This window comes from Nelumbo lutea, chromosome 4, assembly GCF_056320005.1.
Source record: "Nelumbo lutea isolate HS-2025 chromosome 4, American lotus-T2T, whole genome shotgun sequence".
Classification (NCBI taxonomy): domain Eukaryota; kingdom Viridiplantae; phylum Streptophyta; class Magnoliopsida; order Proteales; family Nelumbonaceae; genus Nelumbo; species Nelumbo lutea.
The window spans coordinates 66,479,389-66,503,754 of NC_142687.1; the positions used below are offsets into that span (position 1 = coordinate 66,479,389).

Genomic DNA, 24,366 nt, shown 5'->3' on the forward strand with positions numbered 1-24,366 from the left:
ATCACAAGTCTACAAGCAGAATGTAGAGAGACTGGGCCAAATGGGCCCTAGCCCATTAGTGTCTTTCTTATTAATTCTTTCATGTTAAATTTTCTTATTGGGCCTTTAGTTCATTTTATGTTTTTCTAAGTTTACTGCTGATGTGGATGCCTACTTAAGGGCCTCCTTGTAATTTATGTAACTTAAGTATGTTTTATAAAAGATAAGAGTAGGGAAAAGATGAGACATTCGAACTCCTCCTTTCTTTCTTCCTTCTTCTGGATGTCTCCTTCTTCTTCTCTGATTTCTTTTACTTTATTCAGAAATATTCTACTGATTTTATTAGTTTTGAATCACACCTTGGTTCTCTCTTCCCTTTCCTTTTTTTTCTTTTTTTTCCCATACATCTTTTTTCTAATTGAAAGGTGTATGGAGAGATAAATTGCTGATTATTCCGAGATCTTGTTCAATTAGTTGGTAGAGGGTTTGGAGAGTTAGAATCTGGCCGAAAATTGCCAAGAAAGTGGGACTACAATTTTTTTTCCCAAAACCCTAACCAACTAGAAAATTTCCAATTACGAGTTGAAGAGGCTATTTGGATGTGGCGCTCAAGGCTTGGAGGGTTCCTTTTTATCTCCAAAAGTGGGCGACTGCAATTGGAAGTCGTTTGGATAGCTCTGGTTTGAGCGGCTACCTCTTCTCTCTTTCTCCCCAGAGGCCAGGTACAGTAAAACCCTAGTTTTGGGGCTTTTGAGTGCTCGACTGACCTTAGTTAGGTTTATAAAGGTTAAAAACATCAATTTCTTAATTTTCGTTTGATTGACGGAGCAATCTGGAAGTGAGGTGAAGCAAATCCCGATGATGGGGGTCGGTCCCGTAGATTCCTTTTTTACAAGAGTGACTACAATTAAACTTGATGGAACAAATTACCTTGCGTGGGCACAATCCATTAAGATCCATGTCTGTAGTAAAGGTAAACTAGGGTTTCTAATGGGTAGTAAGGCGATGCCGAATGAGTCTAACCCTACATATGAGAAATGGATGGAGGATAACTAAATGGTTATTGGGAGGTTGGTAAATTCTATGCAGCCCCATATAGGTCAACACTATCTGTGGATGACTACAGCCAAGGAGATTTGGGATATTGTGACAGAGACATATTCTCAGAAATTAAATGTTGCAAGGGCCTACAAACTAAAGAGTGGTGTGAAGAATTTAAGACAGGGGGAGAAGAGTGTGATTGTCTATTATTCGATGTTGAAGTCATTATGGCAAGAGATAGATGTTATGGAAGCATTTGTATAGGAAAGCACCAAAGATGCAGAAACTTTCAGAAAATTTGTTGAAAGAAACAAGGTTCTTAGGGTCCTTACAAGACTCAATCTTGAATTTGATATTACAAGGCAGAATATCCTAGCCAAGGATGAAGTGTCACTTGCTTAGGCATACTCTATGCTGAGCAGTGAAAAGAGCAGGTGACAGGTACAACTACAAACCCCACCTCCTCCATAACATTTTGCACATGCTGGAATAAAACCAAAGGGCCTAAACGAAAAAAAGGAGGTGTGATATGTGAATATTGCAAAAAGTCGAAACATGCTAAGGATTCTTGTTAGAAGTTTCATCCAGATCTTCTTCCTAAGAGGTTTCAGAACAACAACTTTAAGAAGGGTGGTCAGTCTAGAAAGCCCAAGAATGCAAATGTTGCTACAGTATCTGAATGTGAAGAAAAATCTGTGTGGAACAGCTGACAGCAGTGAAGGCAGGATTTGAGAGATATGAGAAGTTGATAAACCACTTGGAGTCTTTTATTGCATCTTCCTCCTCAGGCACCCCCTCTACATCTGTTTTTGCCCATTCAGGTATTCGTACTTCTGCAAATCATGTCGCAGCCTCAGGTAATCATAGAATTCCTTGGATCATAGATTCTAGTACATCAGACCATATGATTAACATACCCAACCTTTTTTGTTCATACCAGCTCCTCATGGGTAGAGAGAAGATTTCTCTTGCCGATGTGTCTTTTGCTCCCATCTCTGGCAAGGGGAATATTAAAGCCTTTGACTCACTTGTATTATCTCCTATCCTTCATGTTCTCAAACTTAGCACTAACATTTTATCTGTTAGTAGTTTAACAAAATCAATAACTGCAACATAACCTTCTTTCCTACTTATTGTGTTTTTCAGGACCTGAAGTCTCAGAGGACAATTGGGAGTGGCCATGAGGCGAATGGGATATACTTGTTGGATGTCTCTGATCAAAGTCCTGGGTTACCTAGTGGAGTTGTTTTGGAGTCTATTTTATCAGTCAGTTAATAGAGTCATGACATGTCATTTCAGATTTGGTCATTTGTCTTTTTCAGCTTTGAGTAATTTGTTTCCAAAAATGTTTAAGGGAATATCCCTATCGAGTCTTCATTGTGAATCATGTGAACTTGCAAAACATTGTAGACAATCTTTTTCAGTGAGTAATAAAAGATCTGTTTTTCCTTTCTATATTGTGCACTCTGATGTGTGGGGTCCATACCATTTACTTGCTATGGGGGGTTACAAATATTTCATTCTTTTCATTGATGATTTTTCTTGTTACACATGGATTTACTTTATGAAATCCCGGGATGAAGTACCAAATATTGTACAAAAATTTCATGAACTTATATTTACCCAATTCAACACTCGGATCAAAATATTCCAATTTGATAATGCAAGGGAATATTTTGAGAAGAGTCTTTCCTCATATTTTGAAACCTTCGGAGTTACTCATCAGAGTTCCTGTTCCTACACTCCTCAACAAAATGGAGTGGCGGAAAGGAAGAACAGACATGTGGTTGAGGTTGCGAGGAGCCTCTTTTTTGCTTCCCATGTTCCTATTAAGTTTTGGGGTGATGCTGTCCTTACAACTACATACTTGATAAATTGAATGCCTTCTTGGGTTCTAGGGTTTAAAACTCCCTTTAGCTTGCTTTTCCCAAACGATGATCTCTTCTCTCTTCCTCTTAGGGTGTTTGGGTGCACTTGCTATGTGCATGTTCGCAGTCATCAAAGACATAAGTTTGAGCCTAAAGCAAACAAGTGTGTCCTTTTGGGATATGCCTCAACACAAAAGGGGTACTGCTGTTTTGATTCGGTTCGAGCACTCGTTTTGTTTCTAGAGATGTTACATTTGCAGAGCATGTTCCTTTCTTTGGTACTTCTCTTGAGGGGGAGCATTCAGAGGAGTTGTTTGCATTGTCACCATCTATTCCTCTTCTAATTCCCATTGAATCTTCCATAGAGTCTACTCCAATTGAGTCATCTATCCCTACTCCCCCTCCTCATAATCATCCCCCTTCTTTTCTTTCCCATCCTATTATCCAGAGGTGGTACCAGAGACAAAGACGTAGACACAAGCAAATTGTTTCCACGCCTTCAGATGTGCCTCTTGTTCCTCCCATCACTACTGAGATAACAGGTCAGCCCTCTTCTACCACTTCAGATACTTTCCCTAACCCTAATCTCCCTATTGCCCTTCACAAAGGCAAATGGAAATGCACAGCTCATTGTATTTCGAAACACCTGTCCTACAGCCTCCTTTCCCCTTCCTACTATTCCTTCATTGCCTTTGTTTCCACACATGTAACTCCCCGGTCTGTCCCAGATGCCTTATCCAAACCAGAATGGAGAGATGCTATGATGACTGAACTATATGCTTTGCATAAGAACAATACTTGGAAAATTGTGGATTTGCCTAAGGGAAAGGAACCGGTTGGTTGTAAGTGGGTGTTTACTGTTAAGCATCATTCTGATGGTAATGTTGAGAGATATAAGGTCGTTTGGTTGCTAAAGGGTATAATCAGATGTATGGTATTGACTATTTAGAAACTTTAGCTCCTGCTTTTGACTGGCCACTTCATCAGTTTGATGTGAAGAATGCCTTTTTGAATGGAGACCTAAATGAAGAAGTCTATATGTCTTTACCTCCAAGGGTGAATGGGAAAGAGATGCAAGGAAATGTTTGTAAACTGAAGAAATCTCTTTATGGCCTTAAGCAGTCAGTCTCCTAGAGCCTAGTTTGACAGATTTCGGGCTGCTCTTGTTGCTTTTGGATACACACAAATTCAGTCGGACCATACTTTGTTTGTTAAGAGGAGAGATTCTTTAGTGACCCTCCTAATTGTCTATGTTGATGATATTGTGGTTACATGAAATGACACTCGGGAAGTCGTTCATCTCAAGAGTCTCCTATGGAGTTAGTGTAATCAGCCAGTTTATGCATTCTCCCAGAGATAGACATTTAACAGTTGTTGAGAGAGTTCTGTGCCATCTAAAAGGGACTCCAGGGAAAGGTATCATGTTTGCTAAGCATGGACACATGAATCTAGAAGCATACACTGATGTTGACTAGGTCGGATGTATTGATGATAGGTCTACTTCAGGTCACTGCGCTATTGTAGCAGGGAACATTGTATCGTGGAGGAGAAAGAAGCAGTCTGTAGTGGCAAGATCTTTAGCTAAAATGGAATACAGAGCAATGACACAGAGAGTTTCTGAACTTCTGCGGTTGATATCACTTTTAGATGAATTGGGTATAGACTGTGATAAGCCAATGATGTTATATTATGACAACCAGGATGCTATCAACATTGCACACAATCCTGTTCAACATGACAGAACTAAACACATTGAGGTTGACAAGCATTTTATATGAGAGAGAGTTGCCATAGGAGAAGTCTGTCTACCATTTATTGCTTCTGAAGAACAGTTGGCTGATGTTTTGACAAAAGGTGTTCCTAAAGAAAAGCTGATTTATTATATAAGCAAGCTGGGCATGATGGATATCTATGCTCAGCTTGAGGGGGAGTGTAGAGAGACTGAGCCGAATGGGCCCTAGCCCATTAGTGTCTTTCTTATTAATTCTTTCATGTTAAGTTTTCTTATTGGGCCTTTTCTTTATGGGCCTTTAATTCTTTTTATGTTTTTCTAAGTTTAGTGCTGATGTGGACGCTTACTTAAGGGCCTCCTTGTAATTTATGTAACTTAAGTATGTTTTATAAAAGATAAGAGTAGGGAAAAGATGAGGCATTCGAACTCCTCCTTTCTTTCTCCCTTCTTATGGATGTCTCATTCTTCTTCTCTGATTTCTTTTACTTTATTCTGAAATATTCTACTGATTTTATTAGTTTTGAATCACATCTCAGAATATGGCAACTTGCACAAACCAAGCCTAAGCCTGATTTTGAGCTCATTCGTCTAAGCAAATGGAGCCAAGTTTGGGCGGTTTTGGCTCAGCTAAATCTTGGCTAACTTAGATAGTATAATATATATATATGATGTATAATAAAAATATTGCATAGAATAGATATCATTGTTATAACTTTTGTTAATTCTATTTCCTTTTAATGTCTAATTTTTAAAGCCTCAAAACATGAGCTCTAAATTTGGGCTGCAATGGTCCCAGTATCAAAACATTACCTAAAATAGTCAAACCTGAGCTCAAGTATTAGTTCACAAGCTTGAGCAGAGCTGGGCAAGGCTCAGCACAGCTCATCCCAACTCAACTTGTTTACACCCCTAGGCACCATTAGTTTCAAACCTATTGTTTATATCATTCAAAAGTCAATGCAGATTTCTTTTTAAATTATTATCATCTCCTATATGTTGGAGTATACAAAAAAAAATGGACAAAAGAGAGCATTTTTAAGACAAAGCTAACAGAATCAAAGATTTTTCATTTAATAGAGCCACAAATAAAGGTCATTGCAACTATAAGTTATTATCAAGTTTTGAAGTTTTAACTTTGATCCCCCTTAGTAGTTTAGACTGCATAGCTAAGTCTTTATCCGAGGGAAAAGGTATTATCGAAGAAAATTGTGTTTGAGGTTTAGATGTTTCTATAACATGATAAAATTTAACTTTATTTATAAATAAACCAAAAAACTGGCTACAAGAAATGTGTAATTACCTCTATTGCCGTTGCTAAATCCTCGGTGGCATCTGCCCTTCTAGAGTAACTGTGGCATAAGTTCAAAATACAAAAATATTAGAGAAAATGATACCGGAATAACAACCATACATTTGATCAAGTGCAGCCCCTCAGTGGCATCTGCCCTTCTAGAGTAACTGTGGCATAAGTTCAAAATACAAATATATTAAAGAAAATGATACAGGAATAACAACCATACATTTGATCAAGTGCAGCCTTTGCTTTTAAATCTTAGTCGATTTATGTGATTTCTGTATCTTAAGGGGTACATTACTTGCTCAAAACTTATTCCTTTAAAGAGTCATGTAACTTCAAGCATGGTTTAAAGTTTTGGCTTCATTGGTCATTTCAAATCTGCAAAATCTATAAAACAAAAAAATTAAAAAAAAAAATTATTAAGAAAACCTTTTATCCATGAAACTCTAAGAGATATGGCAATGCAGGCAGGACCTAAAAAAACAACAAAAGGACTGTCTACATAAAACAAATTGATAGGAGGTTAAAAATCTTAAATAGGCATCAATGAGAACATCCATTTTTATCATTAAAAGTAAGTGTCCATAAAAAACAAGTAAATCTCTTATCCCGACTCTTTCCCTTTGAGGTTCTTTAAAATCATCTCTATCTTGAATTATGCAGCCAAGGTAGAAGCACAGTTGTCAAGGCATCGCCTAGGTGCTAGATGCCCTTGGCTGGGTGCCTTGCCCAAACACCTTGACTTAGGCCATGTTTGGGAGTGCTTATGTTAAAAATAAGTGCTTATTTGAATGCTTGAAAACAAGTGCTTATTCGAATAAGCACTTATTTGCATTTGGCACCCAACTTTTTCAAGTGCTTATTTAAAAAAATAAACACTTATTTCATATTGGGTGTTTGGTAGTCTTTTCTCCAATAAGCACTTAAATAAGCATTTATGACTATTTTGTCCTTCACTTTCTTTCAAATTTTCAAAACATACCATTATGAAATTACGTGTATAAAAACACTTATGAAAAGTAACTTTACATGAAAGCACTTTTATAAAAGTACTTTTACGAAAGTACTTTTATGAAATAACTTTTTACGAAAGCACTTTTAAAACAGTACTTTTACGGAAGTACTTTTATAAAAGTGCTTTAATGAAAGCACTTTTATAAAATTCAACTAGGGATAATTTTATAAGTGGTATTTTAAAATTCAACTAGGGATAATTTTGGAAGAAAAAAAATTGAATAAGTGCTTATTGTATAAGCACTTAAAAAAGCTGGAAATTTTGGCTTAAAAAATAAGCCCTTATTTTTAAAATAAGCACTTAATTCAGGTTTAATTCTCAAACATCAAAAAGGGCTTAGTAGTGTGGTTCCGGCCCAAATAAGCACTTATTTTTAAGCACTCCCAATTCCCAAACATGACAGGCACCTTATTATAATATCATTTATATTGTTGGGTCTTATAAATATGTGTGTTAATACATCCTATTATATACTATATATCATTTATACTTTGTTTTAATGTTTTACTATTGAAGTATAGAGAGGTTTCTTTTTCTTCTACTCTCTCTCTCTCTTTACTTTCTATCTTGAATTTTATCATATAAAGTTAATAACCTTCTTTATGTTGAAACACAAATAAAGGGAATACAAGTGTACAAGAAAAGGCCACACCAGCCTTTAAAGAATGTAACTAACAGCCAACCACTAGAACAAACTAATAACTAACAACCAACCTCTCTCTCTCTCTCTCTCTCTCTCTCTCTCTCTCTCTCTCTCTCTCTCTCTCTCTCTCTCTCAGGAGGCAGGCTCCCTCGAAAGAGTACCTGAGTTAGGCAGTTCCTAACAAGTTGGTATCAGAGCCAAGATGCCAAGCACAAGGTCATCCGCAATGGAGAACAGAGTCGACAACATGGAAGGAGAAATGCAAAGAATATCGGCTAACGTCAAAGAAATCAAAGAAAGCTTTGCATCCTTGCTTGAACAACTGGCACAGGCACCACCTTGCGCCGAATCAAGAAGAGCGCAGTGAAACCAGTCATCGAAGCGGATCAAGAACAGCAAGAATCGAGTTTCCCATCTTCGTAGGGGGAGATCCCACATCTTGGGTTCTGCGAACAGAAAGATATTTCGATTACCATAATACACAAGGACCTGATTGTGTTCCATTAGCTTCTACACACCTGGAAGGAGAGGCGATCGTCTGGTACTAGTGGTACCGGCGATGGCACCCAAGAGCCACATGGGCAAACTCCACCGACGCCTTAACCATGCGATTTGGAGTCTCGGCTTTTGAGAACTATGATGAAAGCCTCGCTAAGCTACGACAGACCAACTCTGTCCAAGATTATCAAATGACGTTCGAAAGATTAGCTGTGCGCGTGCAAGGCTGGCCAGAAAACGCGCTTGTCGGCAGTTTTGTTGGTGGACTCGGGGAAGAATTGCGGCTGGAGGTAAAATCCATGCAGCCCACCACCGTTCTTGAAGCAGTAGAATTAGCTCGACTACATGAAAACAAACTGAATCGGGCAAGAAGGATTAATCGACCTCTGGGAGATGCGATCAAACCAGGTATACCGGACCCAGAACCAGGTATCTTGGGTAAACCGGAGCCCAAATCAGGAGTAGGAATCACAGGCAAGGACGCCAACTCTGGTTCAGGCCCCGGCTCAGCCAAGAGGTTAACTTGGGCTAAGATGCAAGCCCGATGGAAAAAAAGCCTTTGTTATGCATGTGGAGACAAATTCGAGCCGGGCCATCGCTGTAAGATCCCTAAAGTTTTCTTCCTTCAACCTGAAACCGAATATGTCGAGCAATCAACAGACATTGAAGAGCCAATGGACAACCAAGAATGGGGGCAATAGGCAAAGGAATACCCGGAAGTATTCCTGCAAGCCTTGATCAGTCTTGCTTCTTCTCAAACTATGAGAGTAACCGAACTGGTACAAGGGCACCATGTGTCGGTTCTGATAAACGGTGGCAGCACCCTCAATTTCATTCCACTGGAAAGGCATGCGAAATTCGGTCCAAAAATTCATAGCCAAATGCGCCATTTGCCAGAAAAATAAGGCGGATACCCAGTCTCCAGCAGGACTGCTACAACCACTCCCAATTCCTACACAAGTGAGGGCAGATATACCCATGAACTTTATAACGAGGCTCCCCCTTTCCTATGGCAAGTCCGTCATTCTCGTAGTAGTTGATAGATTCACCAAATGTTGCCATTTTCTCCCTCTGTCCCACCCTTTACTAAGGAGGTGGCATGACTGCATGGTACCCCTAACTCTATTGTCTCAGACCACGACCCTATTTTTATGAGTCGTTTCTAGGCAGAACTTTTTCGACTACAGGGAGTGAAACTCTTCAAATCTACCAGCTACCACCCTCAAACAGATGGGCAAACTGAAGTAGTCAACTGGAGTTTGGAAACCTATCTAAGGTGCTATGCAGGGGATAGGCCACGTCAGTGGCTCAAGTGGCTTCATTGGGCAGAATGGTGGTACAATACCACATATCATAGTGCAGCAGGAATGACTCCCTTTCGGGCTCTATATGGACGAGACCCACCTCCCCTACTCCCATATGAGAAAGGGTCTACAACAGTAGCATCAGTAGAAAAGGGACTGTTGAGACACAAATAAAGGGAATACAAGTGTACAAGAAAAGGCCACGCCAGCCTTTAAAGAATGTAACTAACAGCCAACCACTAGAACAAACTAAATAACAAACTAGACAAGTGAACTGGACAAGTGGAGAGGCTGGTATAACAGAATTGTAACAGCAGCATATAAATAAGGAAAGGAAGTTAGGAGGGGATTATCGATTTAGGAATACAATCTCTCTCTCTCTCTCTCTCTCTCTCTCTCTCTCTCTCTCTCTCTCTCTCAGGAGGCATGCTCCCTCGAAAGAGTCCCTGAGTTAGGTAGTTCCTAACACTTTAGTTGCTAATTGATATGAAGCTTCTGTTATAACAGCAGCATATAAATAAGGAAAGGAAGTTAGGAGGGGATTATCGATTTAGGAATACAATCTCTCTCTCTCTCTCTCTCTCTCTCTCTCTCTCTCTCTCTCTCTCTCTCTCTCTCTCTCTCTCTCTCTCAGGAGGCAGGCTCCCTTGAAAGAGTCCCTGAGTTAGGTAGTTCCTAACACTTTAGTTGCTAATTGATATGAAGCTGCTCTATTAAATGTAGGGGGAACTAGCCAAAAGTTAGTTCTTTACATTACAAAATTCTTGTCACCTAGGCACCCTGACTAGGCAACTAGGAGACCGAGTGTTGCCTAGACGCCATGACAACTATGGGTATAAGACAGGAAATATTAATTATTATTACCCTAAGTAATAATCAAATTATTACTAATTAATTATTTAACTAAGCTTTTAAGAATTTTTATATATTCTGAAAAAAAAAATCCAGTCGGAGTTGTTGATTCAAAAGTCTAGAATCATTAAATCCAAAATACTTTGTCTTAACTTTATGCCAAAAGAAAGTTCAAACAATTTTTACACCTTATGATTGTTTCAAATTGCTTCTGGAAAATCTAATTAAATTTCTGCAGTATTTTGTCTAAGTTGGATCTTTTACACAATAAAATGAAGCTTTCACAGATATATCAAAAAAACTCTGAAATCTCTGAGAAATATTTGATTATTCACAGATCAAATTAAAGTATTTGGAATATTTTTATTCCAGGAGGTTTCTATTTCATCCCATGGGGGAAATGGAGAAACTTCAGGGAAACTTCAAGAAAATTTCAAGAAATTGTTGGTTTTAAATAAAATCATGTGAACTTTATGGTTATTTTCGTTTAGTAAATTATTGGGTGATGTTTTGGTGGTTCAAATTAAAAGAAACAAGCAGTTAGGTATTGGAAGTGTGCTGCAATTTTGGGGTGTGAGATCAAGCAATTGCTGATAAAGACCTACCACATGAGAGTAACCCTTGAGATGTTTCCTTTTGGGAGGGGGTAGTTGAAAGATTTTCCAGAAAAATGGACAATTGGTAAAAGAATTACATTTCAAAAGGTGGAAGGTTGACCTTAATTAAATCCACCATGTCCAACCTCCCCATCTATTACTCGTCAGTTTTTAAAGCTCCATCAAGAATTGTGCAGGGAATAGAAAAAATAATTAGGGACTTTGGGACCCAGAAAGTGATAAGAAAGACCATCTCATGAATTGGGGGGAAGGTGTGTAAGCCTAAAGAGGGGGTAGTTTAGGTATTGGGAGGGTGAAGGAGAAGAATTTGGCTTCATTGGGTAAATGCTTGTCGAGATTCTCTAAGGAAGAGGATGTTTTTCTTTTTGATTATTGCTAATGAAGAAGATACATTGTGGCATTTGGTAATTAAAAGAATCTATGCATTGCACCCTAATGGGTGGGCTGCAGGAGCTGAAGAGTCAAAATTGGAATTTTATGAAATTTTATGTATTTTTGGACAGTAGGGGTATTTTTTGTCATTTTGCAATTTCCTGTGGGGTCCAATGATAGGGTTTAATTTGTCTAGTTATAGTTTATTTATATTTAAAATTTCAGAGTCATTGCATAAGTAGGATTAGAGTTATTGAGCCTTCTTTGAATTGAAATAGAATATGAAGGTTTAGTTTGAGTCCTACGAGGATTATTGAGTCTAACAGTTTGACTCCTAAGATTATTATGAGCTTAAAGTCTATAAATATGTATGAACATTTTACACAAAGGCAATGAAGTTTATTGAGTTTTATTCAGTTTATGCTAACTATGGTGAACTGGTGAGTGATTCCCATGCCCTAGAGTGATTCCAGGCCCCATGTGAGTGATTCCAGGTTTTTTTTTCTGATGAATGAATATAATTTATTAAATCAGAAATATGAGGCAATACAGGAGACCCAAGAGGAGGCACGATTTGTTACCTCTTCTAACAAGTATTACATCAAACTAAAACAGAATTGACCAGAAATAACCAGAACTAAAATTACAAAGAGCCCAAAATAAATGTTCCCTTGAAGCCCCTTGCTTAGCTAACCCATCCACTAAGGAATCTGCTGATCTTCCCACCAAAGAAAGGTAACAGTCATGTTTCTTGTGATCCAGTTGACTTTCCTTAACATATCTCTGTCGCCACATAGCTGAATCTGGTTCTGTCAGCCATCCCACAACAATCTCAGAGTCCCCTTCAACTACCAAGTGCTGAACTCCTAATTGTTCTGCAATCTGAATACCTTGTACCACCACTAACATCTCAGCTCTATTGGAGTCTCCAGTGATTCCAGGTATTTTCTTTCTTCTTTTCCTCCATATTTTATTATTTCCTCTCTTATTCCTCCAAGAAGCCATTACAGCCATCAACAACCATAAAATTCTGATCAAAGAAGATATTCAACATTCTCTACGGACTAGAACTGAGCTGGTCCTACATCAGTGGGACTCGAATCTCGCTAAAAGCTCTACTTTGAAGAGCCCTTGGAAAACAGTTTTGCAACACATAAGATATCAGACCCTTTCTAGCTCCATAGTCAAGCTCTAAGAAGACACTTGGTGTGCAAATTTTGCCTTCCTCCAGACCTTTCCTAGAAGTTAAAACCTGTCAAACTCTAAAAATAAACATATTGCTGAGTTGGTATCTTTTGATGGGAATGGGTTATTTTGGAACTTGGGTTTGAGGAGAGCTTTGAAGGTCCAAGAAATGAGTGAGACAACATCCTTGCTGAATATACTTCAAGAGGTGAAACTATGTATTTCTGGGTTGGATGAGAGTGTGGGCACCAAATGTCAATGAAATTTTTACCTGTGCATCCCTTTTTCAAACACACTACCAACCAGTTGAAAAAAACCTGTTCCCACTTAAAGAAGTTAGGGGTGGTCCTAACCCTCCAAAGGTTTTTTTTTCTGTTGGGAAACTGTCAATAAAGTCACTAATACCCTGGATAGGCTCCAAAGGAAGTGGAAAAATGGTATCTCTCGCTCCATATCTGTGTTCTTTGTTTGAAGAGTTAGGAAAGCACCAACCATCTTCTTCTGCATTGTGCTTATGCCTCTCAGGTGTGGGAACATTTTTCTCTCTTTGAGAGGATGTGTTTGGGTGGCACCAACAGAAGTCAAAGATCTATGCAGCATAAGCAGGTTGATATGCACTACAATTTACAAGGCGAAAATTTTTATGGCAATGCATATGGGGTGCCGTTCTATGGGGGCTGTAAATGAAAGAAATGCTAGAGCCTTTGGGCATGAAGTATATAAGATTAATTGAGTACACTATGATAAGAGTTTCTCATTGGGCTTGCTGTGATGAGTTCAAAGGAATAACCCTACATGATTTGCTAGGAGGGTGGAAAGTTGTTGCTGACTATCAAGCTACAAAACGGTAAAACCAGAAAGGACTGTGGGGAGAATTGCACCAGCATTGGGCAAAATCTAATTCAACTTTGATGGATGCAGCCTTGGGAATCCGGGTGAGTCAATTGGGGGAGTACCAAAGTAGTTAGGGATCACTAGGGGTGGACATGAGCCAAGCTTTTCACGAGCTATTCGATCTCAGGTCAGTTCATTCTAAATCGAGCTTCGAGTCAAGCTCGAGCCTGATATATAGGCTCATTTGCTAACTGAGCCGAGCTCGAGCCCAATAAAGCTCGACTCATGAGTCTCACGAGCCTAATCAAGCTTTTACACATATATACATATATTATACTTACAAAAATTAATAAATATAAAAATATTATATGTATAATATTTTTATTTTTTATATATATAATAATAACTAATTTTTATAATTCTTGATTTTTTATATGTCAAATAAAAAATAAATTTTTATATGCATATTTTTATTTTTATAAAATGTTTGGCTCACTATCGAGTTCGAGCTGAGCTGAGCTCAAACTTATGAGCTTTTAACTCAAGTATCTAGCTCTAATCGAGCTCGAGCCTAATGGTTTATTGAAAAGCCAGGCTCAAATAGCTAGACATTCGGCTCGAGTCCACCCCTATGGACCACAATGGACAAATTCTCCTAAGTTTAATTGGCCCTATTGGGTAGGGTAACTCCTTAAAAGCTGTCTTCTATAATGGGGTTGTCCAAGGCTTCGGAGCACTCTGTAACAGATTGCACTTGTTTCCCTTTATCTTGTATTACTCTATTTCTGTTGTTCTGTCTATGACTCTTTGTCATGAGCAATCTGGGGTTTTTTCATGAATCTTTACTGTTGCTTATCAAAGCAAAATTCAAAAAAAAAAGTGCTTTTACTTTCTATTAGTTTGATACAAAGAGTTGACTTCCAATCACTATAAGGGAGTCAAGTATTATTTGTACTAGTAAAGAAGTTGTTCTTATGTGCAACTGAACCCTAGAGAACCAGGAAAACTGATTTTAGATTTGATCTTCATCCTTTCCTCTGTCTAACTTTGATTTGCTTGCCAGTTTCTTCCTACAGGTGTGTAACTGCAACTAGAGTATTCACTATTAAGTAACAATAGCCCAAGATAAACCATGAATCCTAACTATCCGTATAATCAAATCAAATAAGTAACAAAGTGCCATTGAAATGGAAAACATACCGCTTTGTCAGCTCCTGCTTCTTCAAATCAGGTGGTGCCCCATCAAAGACATAACTAATACAAAAGCTAAGAAATTCAGCTAACTGTTGCATTGCTACATGATATGAGTGACTGGAACTGTCTATTACTATTATATGGAAATACTGAGGAAAAGGAAACAGTGACAACTTACACAGGCTTCATTCCAGCTTCAAGAAGCCTAATAGTCCGAGTAAACATTCCTTGCAAATGACTATAATGCATAACAAAGGAAAACATAATGTACCAAGTTTTAAAAGCTGAAGTCAATGAGAGACGAAATATAATATTAGAGAACAGGAGTTAAATTAATTCAACCTTTTTTTCCTTCCTGCAATTGACGTTCACTTAAAAGGAAACTCTAATTCCTACCTCGTTACTTCGCCAGCCTCATTTGTGAGCATTTCGGTCCCACTCCTCCCAACGACAATCTGGATTATCAGCATATTTTTACTTTTAGAAAGCACTTGAATTTTTTCTTTTCCCCCTTGGAATTGGGGAGTGGTAAGACGACTTTAGTAATGCTTTAAAAGACAATTGAAAATATTTTGCAATTTGGGTTGGAAGTTACGGACGAGGAACTGATAGATGCTCATACTGGCATCAACGGCGATCTTACGGCCAAAATAGCTCTCGAACTTCTGCTCTTTCATGCACTTGGGAGCATTGTCCGCAAGAAGCTTCGTTAAACCCTAGCATCGAATACAGTGAACAAAAGAGACATGGAGTTCTAGGTTGATTGAATCTAAAGCAAACATTGAAGCACGAAGTGATAAAACGAGGGGAAAAAACGAATGCAGATAAGCGGACAATTATGAACTTAAGAGGGGTGGGTGATAGGAGAAGAAAAAGCACCTTTATACCCATCGAGGTGTATCAGTGCAGTTTATACTCTCGTTCTCCTTAAAGGATATATTCCTTTCCTGTAAAAACGGCAGTTGACAAAATGGTTGACGGTACAAAGGATATTCAGAACGCTAAATGTTCTTCTTAAAGAGTTTGAACTTCTGTTGTTGGAATCAGCAAGCCATGGATGGATTAGACAGATGATGAAGAGAAGGGTTGGCTAACTATGGTTACTCCTTGCCTTGCCAAGAAGCTAGACGAAAGAGAAGGGTTTTCCCGCTTTCTTTTTCGTCCAGGTGCAGGGAGAGCCACTCCAACGCGCACTACGAGCCGTTTGACAACAACAGGCCGATAGGGTTGAAGAAATGGTGACGGACCGGGCCGGGACGGATTCTGTACCTGTAAATACTAAATAACATATATCCACAGTTGTGGGGACCTGTTTGATGCATTGTGTAGAAAGAGGTATTGGGGATTATTAAAAAATTGGTAAATTTTTTAAATTATCCTTGTGGTTTGGCTAACCGACTAATTATACGCCTATTGTTCCATTAAATTAATATTGTCATTAAATATTGATGGAATGATTGAAATATCCATTTTATCCTTAAGTCAAATTACTTTATTGACCTTCGTTATGGATTCCATCAATATGTTACGAAACGTTTCCTTTCGGTTCTTCCCCCCGAAATGGGGTTTTCTCGAGTGCCCACCAATGGATGACAAATCCGTTCCCCTCTCATGACCTCGGGCGGTACGTACTCTTCTGTGCCCCCAAACGAGTTGGATTGTTCTCCATTAGAGAAGCTTGGTTTTTGGTGGCACACGGATAAAACACGGGCTTAACTTGGCTTTCTTCAACCCTTTCTCCGTAATTATAAACACAAGGCAAATCAAATTCTGTCGATGTTTGTTGGTTTTGACTTGATGGGATTTAGCATAAGAGATTTTGGAAGGATTATAATCCATCGTATGGATAGCTAAACCATGCTAAATAGTTTGACAAATTTTTAAAATTTTTCAAATCTTTTTGGGAATTGAATTCTTTGTGTTTTGAAAAACTATACTTTTTATGATCAACTTTGTACTAAATTGAATCAAATTTGAAACCAAACAAGTAGGGAGATTTATAACTAATACAAATACCACAAACGCAAATCTCAAAGTAGAAACTCACACCCAAAAACAATCATAAAACCAGTCTCCACTGAAGCTGGTGCAATGTATGAGTGAAGCTAATTCAGCAATACAATTTTCATCAAAACTGCAAGCCAACTGCTTGGATCGAACTATGGAATATAAGCCTGAAATTCTTGTGAATTTTTCTTGAAAAAAAATAGAAGAAAACTGATATCTAATACTCCTTGATAGCTGATGTCGAGTTAGGAAAAAACTTGGAGACAAAATGGTGCAGAGATAACTACAAACTACAAAAATAAGAAATTATCTTAGACTGGTCTACCCCCTCCTATTTTATAATCTCTTATGGAATTATCTCATAATCTAATTACGAGATAATCTAAATATAAATAAAATATGGACTTTAATTAGAGGTATACTTTATCTTCTTATAAGATTACGTTCTTCATACCAAGATCCAAACCCAAATTCACCCCATGTCACATGACAACTTATATTGTCACGTGACAAATTAATCTTCTTATAAGATTAGGTTTTCCATACTCTGATCCAAACCCAAATTCACCCTATGTCTCGTGACAACTTAAACTGTCTTGTGACAGCTTATTTAATCATATTAATTATGGCCTTAGGCCCATTTCCTTCAAAGGTTCATGAACCAAGATATTGTATGGCTAATTTATGTCTGATTTGTATGGCGTAAGACCCCACAATGACCTCACATAAGTCCACACGGGTTTAACCCAACCTCTATGAAAAAGCTTAGCCAAATTTACTGTTGAATGTAGTGAACCCCTAAGCATACCACCATGGGCCCAATATTTACACATAAATGATCATTAAATTCAGTCATCCTATGAAAATCCATGGATAATGGACTTAAGTAAGATATATCCCACCAGGTAATCGGTCCTTAATGGTTTTTTATACTTAACCTCTCAACCCATAGTGATCAAACACTACCCAACAAGGAATGACTCCCTCTTGGCTGCAAGGTGTAGTGTCACACTCTCTACTTAGATGAATTTCGGTAATTAAAACATTTTGCAAATATTTTTCATAAAACATTAATATATGTATATCATATAAATATATTTTACAAAGCTAAATTTCAAATACAATTGAAATCCACTGCTAACAGTTTAGGTTTTCATCAAAGAGAGTGTAAGCCCAATCATTCACTTTGTCCGACAAAGAGGTCGATCCTATCAATATAATCACCCACTTAAGTGAATTATCAAGATGTTCCAAGATACCCAAGTTTTGACCCTTAATGGATCTCACTGATCGATCTGGTGGTAGCGGAGCACATTGAGGCCACTACTGGGACAATAAGGGATTGCCCACGCTAATAACTCGCTGAATGGGAAAGAATTGAAACCTCCCAACTGGAATATCGATCAACATCGAATTTGTAGTTGAAGCTGCATTTCTCCAGACATGGAGCGCAAAAGGGTAGTTGCGTAGACATTAAGCAATGACCTCATCAGGGTTGATACTCTTGTAGAGCTCTTTCTCGTTAAAAAGTCCTGCAACAGTTGTTGGACCTTGGGGATCCTAGTAAACTTGTCGACAAGGACAACATTGTGAACGCTGCAAGATCATAAAATGGGGATGCTTTCTGTCATCATCTTCATCTTCCTTAGCATAGAATTACATGTTCAAGAGTCATAAAAACCCTTGAAATCAAAGGAGAAAATCATGTTTAAGCCCCAACTCAAGATCCTCTACTATCTAGCTCAAGATCCTCTATCATTCAAGGACTAGACAACACTTGAAGTAGATGGTGTCGTTGGCCAAAATCATTGACAAGGAGCAAATCATTGGAAACTTCCACAATCCATATCTGTTCTTTCACTGGTTAAGGTGGGACTTACTAATGGAGGTGTCACGGCCACTATTTATGGCATTAATGGAGGAAGAAGACTTAGAACCGGAGCCAATGCTGACGATCACACTATTCTCCTTCATCCCCAAATCACTACCTTGTATAGAACCCATAACAATTTCTTTAATTTAAATATAGATCTCCAGACCACTGAATCTTCTACGAAGAGATAGATCTAAACCCTCTTCTCCTTCGTCTCCAAAGCACTACCCTAGTATAGAACCCAAAACAACTTCTTTTAATTTAAATCTAGGTCTCCATAAACAAATTCCACCAATTGATAGGGCCCTTGTTTTTTCTCTTCTCTGGCTTATAGTTTCTTATATTGAAGGTCAAATCTCTTCAGAGGGTTCTGTTATAGGATGGATTTCTACATCAGGGTTGTCTCAGTGAGATTAATGTATTTGATGGATTTTAGGGGGAGCGGAGATGGAGGTGATGAAACAAGGAAGAGAAAGAGAAGGAAGGAGAAGAAGGAAAGAGAAGGGAGAGGGACAAAAGGGTAAAATTGGGTTTTAAAAAATTTATACATCATGTGTGTACAAGTTTTGACGGAATGCTAACGAATGCTAACAATAAGGATAGAGCTAGTCAATTGTTAGAAACAATAGGGGTAGCATTAGACAATAGTCAAATAATAGGGGTTTATTTAGTCAATTAGCTAAACCATAAGGATAGTTTAAGAAATTTACCCTTGAAAAATTCAATGAAAGAACAAGCTGAAATAAAAAAAAACTAAAGATATTATGGGAAGAACAAAATCTAGGGTAAACTATTGAAATCTTCCCTTAAGTTTTTTACCATTATTGAAACTTCCCCCAAAGTTAAGTAATTTCAATGACCTCCCTTGAGCTTTATAATGACTAGGTTGTAAATTGATCCCTCCTATTACAATCCATTAATAAGATGCACAAAAATATCCAAGATGTCCATGTAATTACTAATAAAGCGTGTTTCTACAAAAAAAAAATAATAATACAAATTTATAAACAACACAAAAAGAATTAATTTAATGTTACAGCTTTACCTTTGAGTAATTGATGACAGGAAAATTTGAACAATAAATCAACTAAAAAGAGATTAAAAGTGTTTGGGCTAGACAAAATCTGGAAAACAAACATTTTGATAAAAAATAAGTAAATGGATATTTTGGACACTTTCATTCCTCTTTTAAAGAATTCAAACAAAGGGGGTCAACTTGCAACTATGTCATACAATTTATAGGAGAGGTGATTGCAACTATCAAACTTTAAGGTGTTGTAACACCAACTGCCCTCGGATTTTGCCCACTGGGCTGGCTACATTGTGGGCAAGTTGTTGGCCCAATGTGGGATGAAGGAGAAATTAACAGGCTGATGTTTAGGAATGAAACCCAAGGCATCTGCTATTGTGTTAAAAAACGATGGAACTTTGCTGCCTTAGGGTTTTTTATTAGTTCTATCGCCAACTTGGAGTTTGATTCGATGATGCTTCCACCGTAGCAAAATCCTTAACATCTAACACTCCGAGCCTGATAACTCTCAATTCCGTGTCCAAGGCTGAAAGAGTTCATAGCTTTCTACACTCTATCCTGGAGAAAGCTATAGTAGTTGTGCCCGACCTCGCACAAAAGGCTGCATCACAGTTAACCATTATGCAATTTTCAGGGGTGCTGATGGTGGTGGTGTGAGTGTTGGCCAAGGGTTATATAGAAGAAGTTCAACACAAGCATTAGAAGGGGCACAAAGAGAAACAAAGGTTAGGACTAGAGAGACATCTAAGAGGGGTAGATTGTTATCCCAAAGGGGTGGATCTCCTTTTCAGAGATGTAGAGCACTAGTTCTAAGGGATGGAGCTACATCTTAGATAGGGAGGAACAAACTAGTGTTGCAACTACCACCACCCTAGTGCCAAATGCAAGAATTGAGGATTATTCTTAGGTGGAATATTTGCTTTTATATATGTTATTTTATGTAATGTATTATCTTAATCAACTAATAGAATTTTTGAATATTCTATACAAGAGAGCTATACCATGGAAGGTGGACATATGTTGTGACTCTACAACATCCAATTTCTAACATAAATTTATATTCATGCATTATTTGTCATATGGCATACATAGAACATCAATGCTTGGTAGAAGTGCAACCCCCTCATTTTATCAAAATTATGAGAAGCATGAAGGGCCCATTGCTTGGTGTCAACCCACTCTCTCTCATAAAAGGCACGACCTACTGACAAAAACGCTATGAGAAATAAATAGAACAAGAAAAGAAAAATACAAAAATGTTCACAAAATTTACATATTACAAATGGTACCATCTAGACAAGCAGTCCCTTGTTAACGATCTTTGCATCCTATTTTTGCCTATATTTAAGATTGCTACTATTTTGGTATGTGCATTGTATGAGGTTAGAAGCTTAAGTCACTAAGAATATCCTTTCCATAAGTCATTTTTCTTTGATAAATGGTATTAATAATTGAGGATGCCAATAAACCAATACCATAGTTATTCATGATCTTATTCATGTTTGTAGAATTAGTCAATTATTCCATAATTATTCATGACTTATGTGGGCTTTAGGTTTGGGAGGAATAAAGCGCCAGGTGGCTTCAGCATGGTAAATTTGAACTATAATCTCGAAAAAGCCTAATTTAAATGGGCAACAACATTGATTTTCATTGGGAGCTGACTTTGATTGATGTTAATCATGATATGAAGTTGTTGATTGTGATATGAAACATTAAAAATCTAAATTATTGGCATTAACCTTAAATTTGGGTTCTAATATTTGATATAAATTGATTGGTGCAAGAGTTCTAAATATGTTAATGGAATCACTCACAACGTGAGAATTCAACATTTGGACTTCATAGATCATAACTTTTTAGAGATTAATTACTAGAGTTTGATATATTTCCTTTTTCTTGAATTTATTTCCATGTAAATCCATTAAACTTTGAATTTTTTATTGAATGGATATAGGGCACTTTGATGAAGATGGATATAGGAGATTTTATAACAATTAGGTATATGTAGGGGTGTACAATCAGTCAGTTCGATTAGAACTGAGAACCTAGTTGATTATTTGGTTTGATCATATTCCCCAACAAAACCAAACCGAAATGGAGTTTCAAATTGAACTGAACCGAACCAAATTTATTTCGGTTTTTGTCACTAGGAGCATTAAAAAATTTTGATATAGTTGCTAGGGGTAATTAATTTAAGGGAATGGTTATTCCCTCCCCCTCTCTTGGGAATGAAATCCCCATTTCAACTTATTTCAATTCATGTTTAAACCAAACAAACTATGGTAATAAATCATTCCAATTTCGATTTTGAAGGATTTTGATTCTAGTTCCAATTGTGAACTGAACTGACCCTAAGAACATGATAATGTGGAACTTCAAAAGTTGTTTAATTATTATATTTTGGGTGCAATTGGTTTTTTGTTAAAAACAATTAAATGGTTGATTTTTTTGTGACAGTTATATTGAGAGTTTATTGACAATTAGTTTTTTTTGTAACATTTAAGTTATTATGTCATTTGAATTTGGTTTTTTGTATCATCTTAAACAGGTGTATAGATGAGTTATTGTATCATTTGAGTTTTCTTTTTTCTTTTTGTCATTTTAATCAAGTGAGTTATTGTATTGGTCATTCAAAATTAATTTGGTTTCTAGTAGGTGTTATCCAATTCCTTGCAAGGTCCTATGGAAAGTAAACAATAAATACATTTATTTGTATTATGAGGAATTGATGGCATCCCTCAAGGAAGTTGACTTGGACATTATTCCTTCAACTTGACTATTGGGATATGAATCACTTACAAAAGAAGGTACCATAATTAGTTTAATGAGTATTATTCTCTAAATGATCCCACCCATTTTTCATGCAAAGGAATGATGCGAGAAATCTAAAGTGTCCATAAGGGCTATGTAGATTGTCTATATGGTCACTCCTTAGTCCAAACAACATAGCACATCTTGTATTGAAGTTTTCTCCAAGTGATTCCAATTGTACGCAATTGAAATTCTTAATTTAATAAGTGCCTAGCAATATAAAGTAGGTCATCCGTTTTGTATTCAGTTGGCTAATTGAATTCCCTCTCTCTCTCTCGTGCGAATAAGGGTTTTGGCTTCTGGAATTTTCATTGGACAGTTTTAAACCTATATCTTTAGGTCTTTGGAGGGCTTATATGTAACTATAATTTGATAAAATGTTGCACATTAATAGACACAATGAAAGAACACTACTAGAAAAATTACTTACAAAGCCAATAAAAAAAATGTCTCTAAACATAGAAAAAATGCCTGTAGGAAAGAATTAGAGGCACTTAGGTGATTGCCTCTAAAGTTATAGAAGCACTTGTCATATAATTAGAGGCATATCTTATAAGTGCCTCTAAAGATGAGATATTGAGGCACATAATCTTGCCTCTAAAGCATTGATGCTAAAAGCATTTTATATAAGCATATATTAATGCCACTAAATATACATTTTTAGGGGCATTTTAATTAAATTTGGGGCAAATATAATTACATCTAAAAATAATTTTAAGAATACTTTTTAATCTTTATAGCAACACTTAAAATTGCCACTTAAGTAATTGGTTTTATTTAGAGACACTTATGGCTGCCTCTAAAGCTTATGTAAATCTATATACAAACATTTAATTTGCTATTTAAAGCAATTCATTCAAATATCTATTAAAAGATGGCCATTGCTTTTAAATATTGTTTCATATTAATTGATACAAATTCCAAGAGAAAAGAGCAATCCATCTACAAAAACATATAGAATAAAAAATACAAAAAACAATTCACTTTTTACTCTAAGAAAAGAAAAAAAAAAGTATTTCATCTTGACACCATCTTCATTCTCTTTTTCCTACAATCTGCAAGAAAAAAATAATACAACAAAAAGCAAAAAAAAAAGTCAAATTAGTAACTAAGGGTAAGAAGCAGAAGAGAGACAAAGCATTGGATGCATGTCACTTCTGCAAGAAAACTGGCCACTGGAAAAGGAATTGCCCTACCTATCTGGAATCCAAGAAAAAGATAATTTCGAAACTTGTATTATAGAAACCAATCTGTTGGTAGATTCTGCATCCTGGTGTATTGACTGTGGGCTTCAGCTCATGCGTGTAACTCACTGTATGGGTTCAAAGTAAATAGAAGACTGAGTGAATGAGAAGTCACACTCTACTTGGGGACTAATGCAATTGTTGCAGCCGCGGCCATAGAAACCGTGGAGTTATTTTTTAGAAAATGAACAATTGTACTAAAAAATTGTCTTTATGTACAAAATTTAAGAATAAATTTGATTTCTGTCTCGAAACTGTGTGCAGATGGTTATTCTGTCTTCTTTATTAATACGATTACTATTAAAAGAAACAACAGATTCATCGCATACGGGAAACTAGAGAACGGTCTCTATGTTCTACACCCTTCTGTAAAACTAACATAACCGAAACTACGTCGGCCGAAATCCCCAAGAAGAGAGCCCGTGATACAGTTAATCCCACGTGTCTGTGGCATTACCGACTTGGCCACATTGGTGTTGACCAAATCACAAGGTTGGTAAAGGATGATTCTTTGGATTTTCTAACTGCAGAAGATCTTTCCACCTGTGAGCCTTGCTTACAAGGCAAGATGACAAAATGACCATTTAACGGTAAGCCTAAAAGATGTACAGACACACTTGACCACATACATACTGATGTATGTTGTCCCCTGAGTGTTATGACACAGAATCAACACGTGTATTTCATCACCTTCACAGATGATTTTTCATGATATGGTTACGTGTACCTAATGAGACATAAGTTTGAATCATTTGAAAAGTTCAAAGAATTCAGACAAGAGGTCGAGAAACAATTAGGGAGAGAAATTAAAGCCTTACGATTAGATCGAGGTGGCGAATATCTCTCTGACGAATTCAGAGATTACTTAAAGGAAAATGGGATAGTATCACAATTAGCTCCTCCTGCTACACCACAACTTAACGGTGTTTCAGAGAAGAGGAATATGACCTTATTGGATATGGTCCGA

At 37.1% G+C, this 24,366-nt stretch overlaps 1 protein-coding gene across 2 annotated transcripts in view; it reads right to left on the reverse strand.

The window, feature by feature from the left end:
- The window catches only part of LOC148860922 (5'-3' exonuclease family protein), a 56,326-nt gene extending 40,484 nt beyond the window's left edge, over positions 1 to 15,842 (reverse strand). For both annotated transcript variants that reach the window (XM_088984205.1, XM_088984204.1), the window contains exons 1-6: positions 15,311 to 15,842; positions 15,031 to 15,147; positions 14,828 to 14,886; positions 14,610 to 14,669; positions 14,438 to 14,491; positions 5,921 to 5,969 (exon numbers count right to left, since the gene is read on the reverse strand). In XM_088984205.1, coding sequence (XP_088840331.1) covers positions 5,921 to 5,969; positions 14,438 to 14,491; positions 14,610 to 14,669; positions 14,828 to 14,886; positions 15,031 to 15,147; positions 15,311 to 15,322 — 351 coding nt within the window. In that variant the 5' untranslated portion in view covers positions 15,323 to 15,842. The remainder of the gene's footprint in view (positions 1 to 5,920; positions 5,970 to 14,437; positions 14,492 to 14,609; positions 14,670 to 14,827; positions 14,887 to 15,030; positions 15,148 to 15,310) is intronic.
- Positions 15,843 to 24,366: the final 8,524 nt, after the last annotated feature.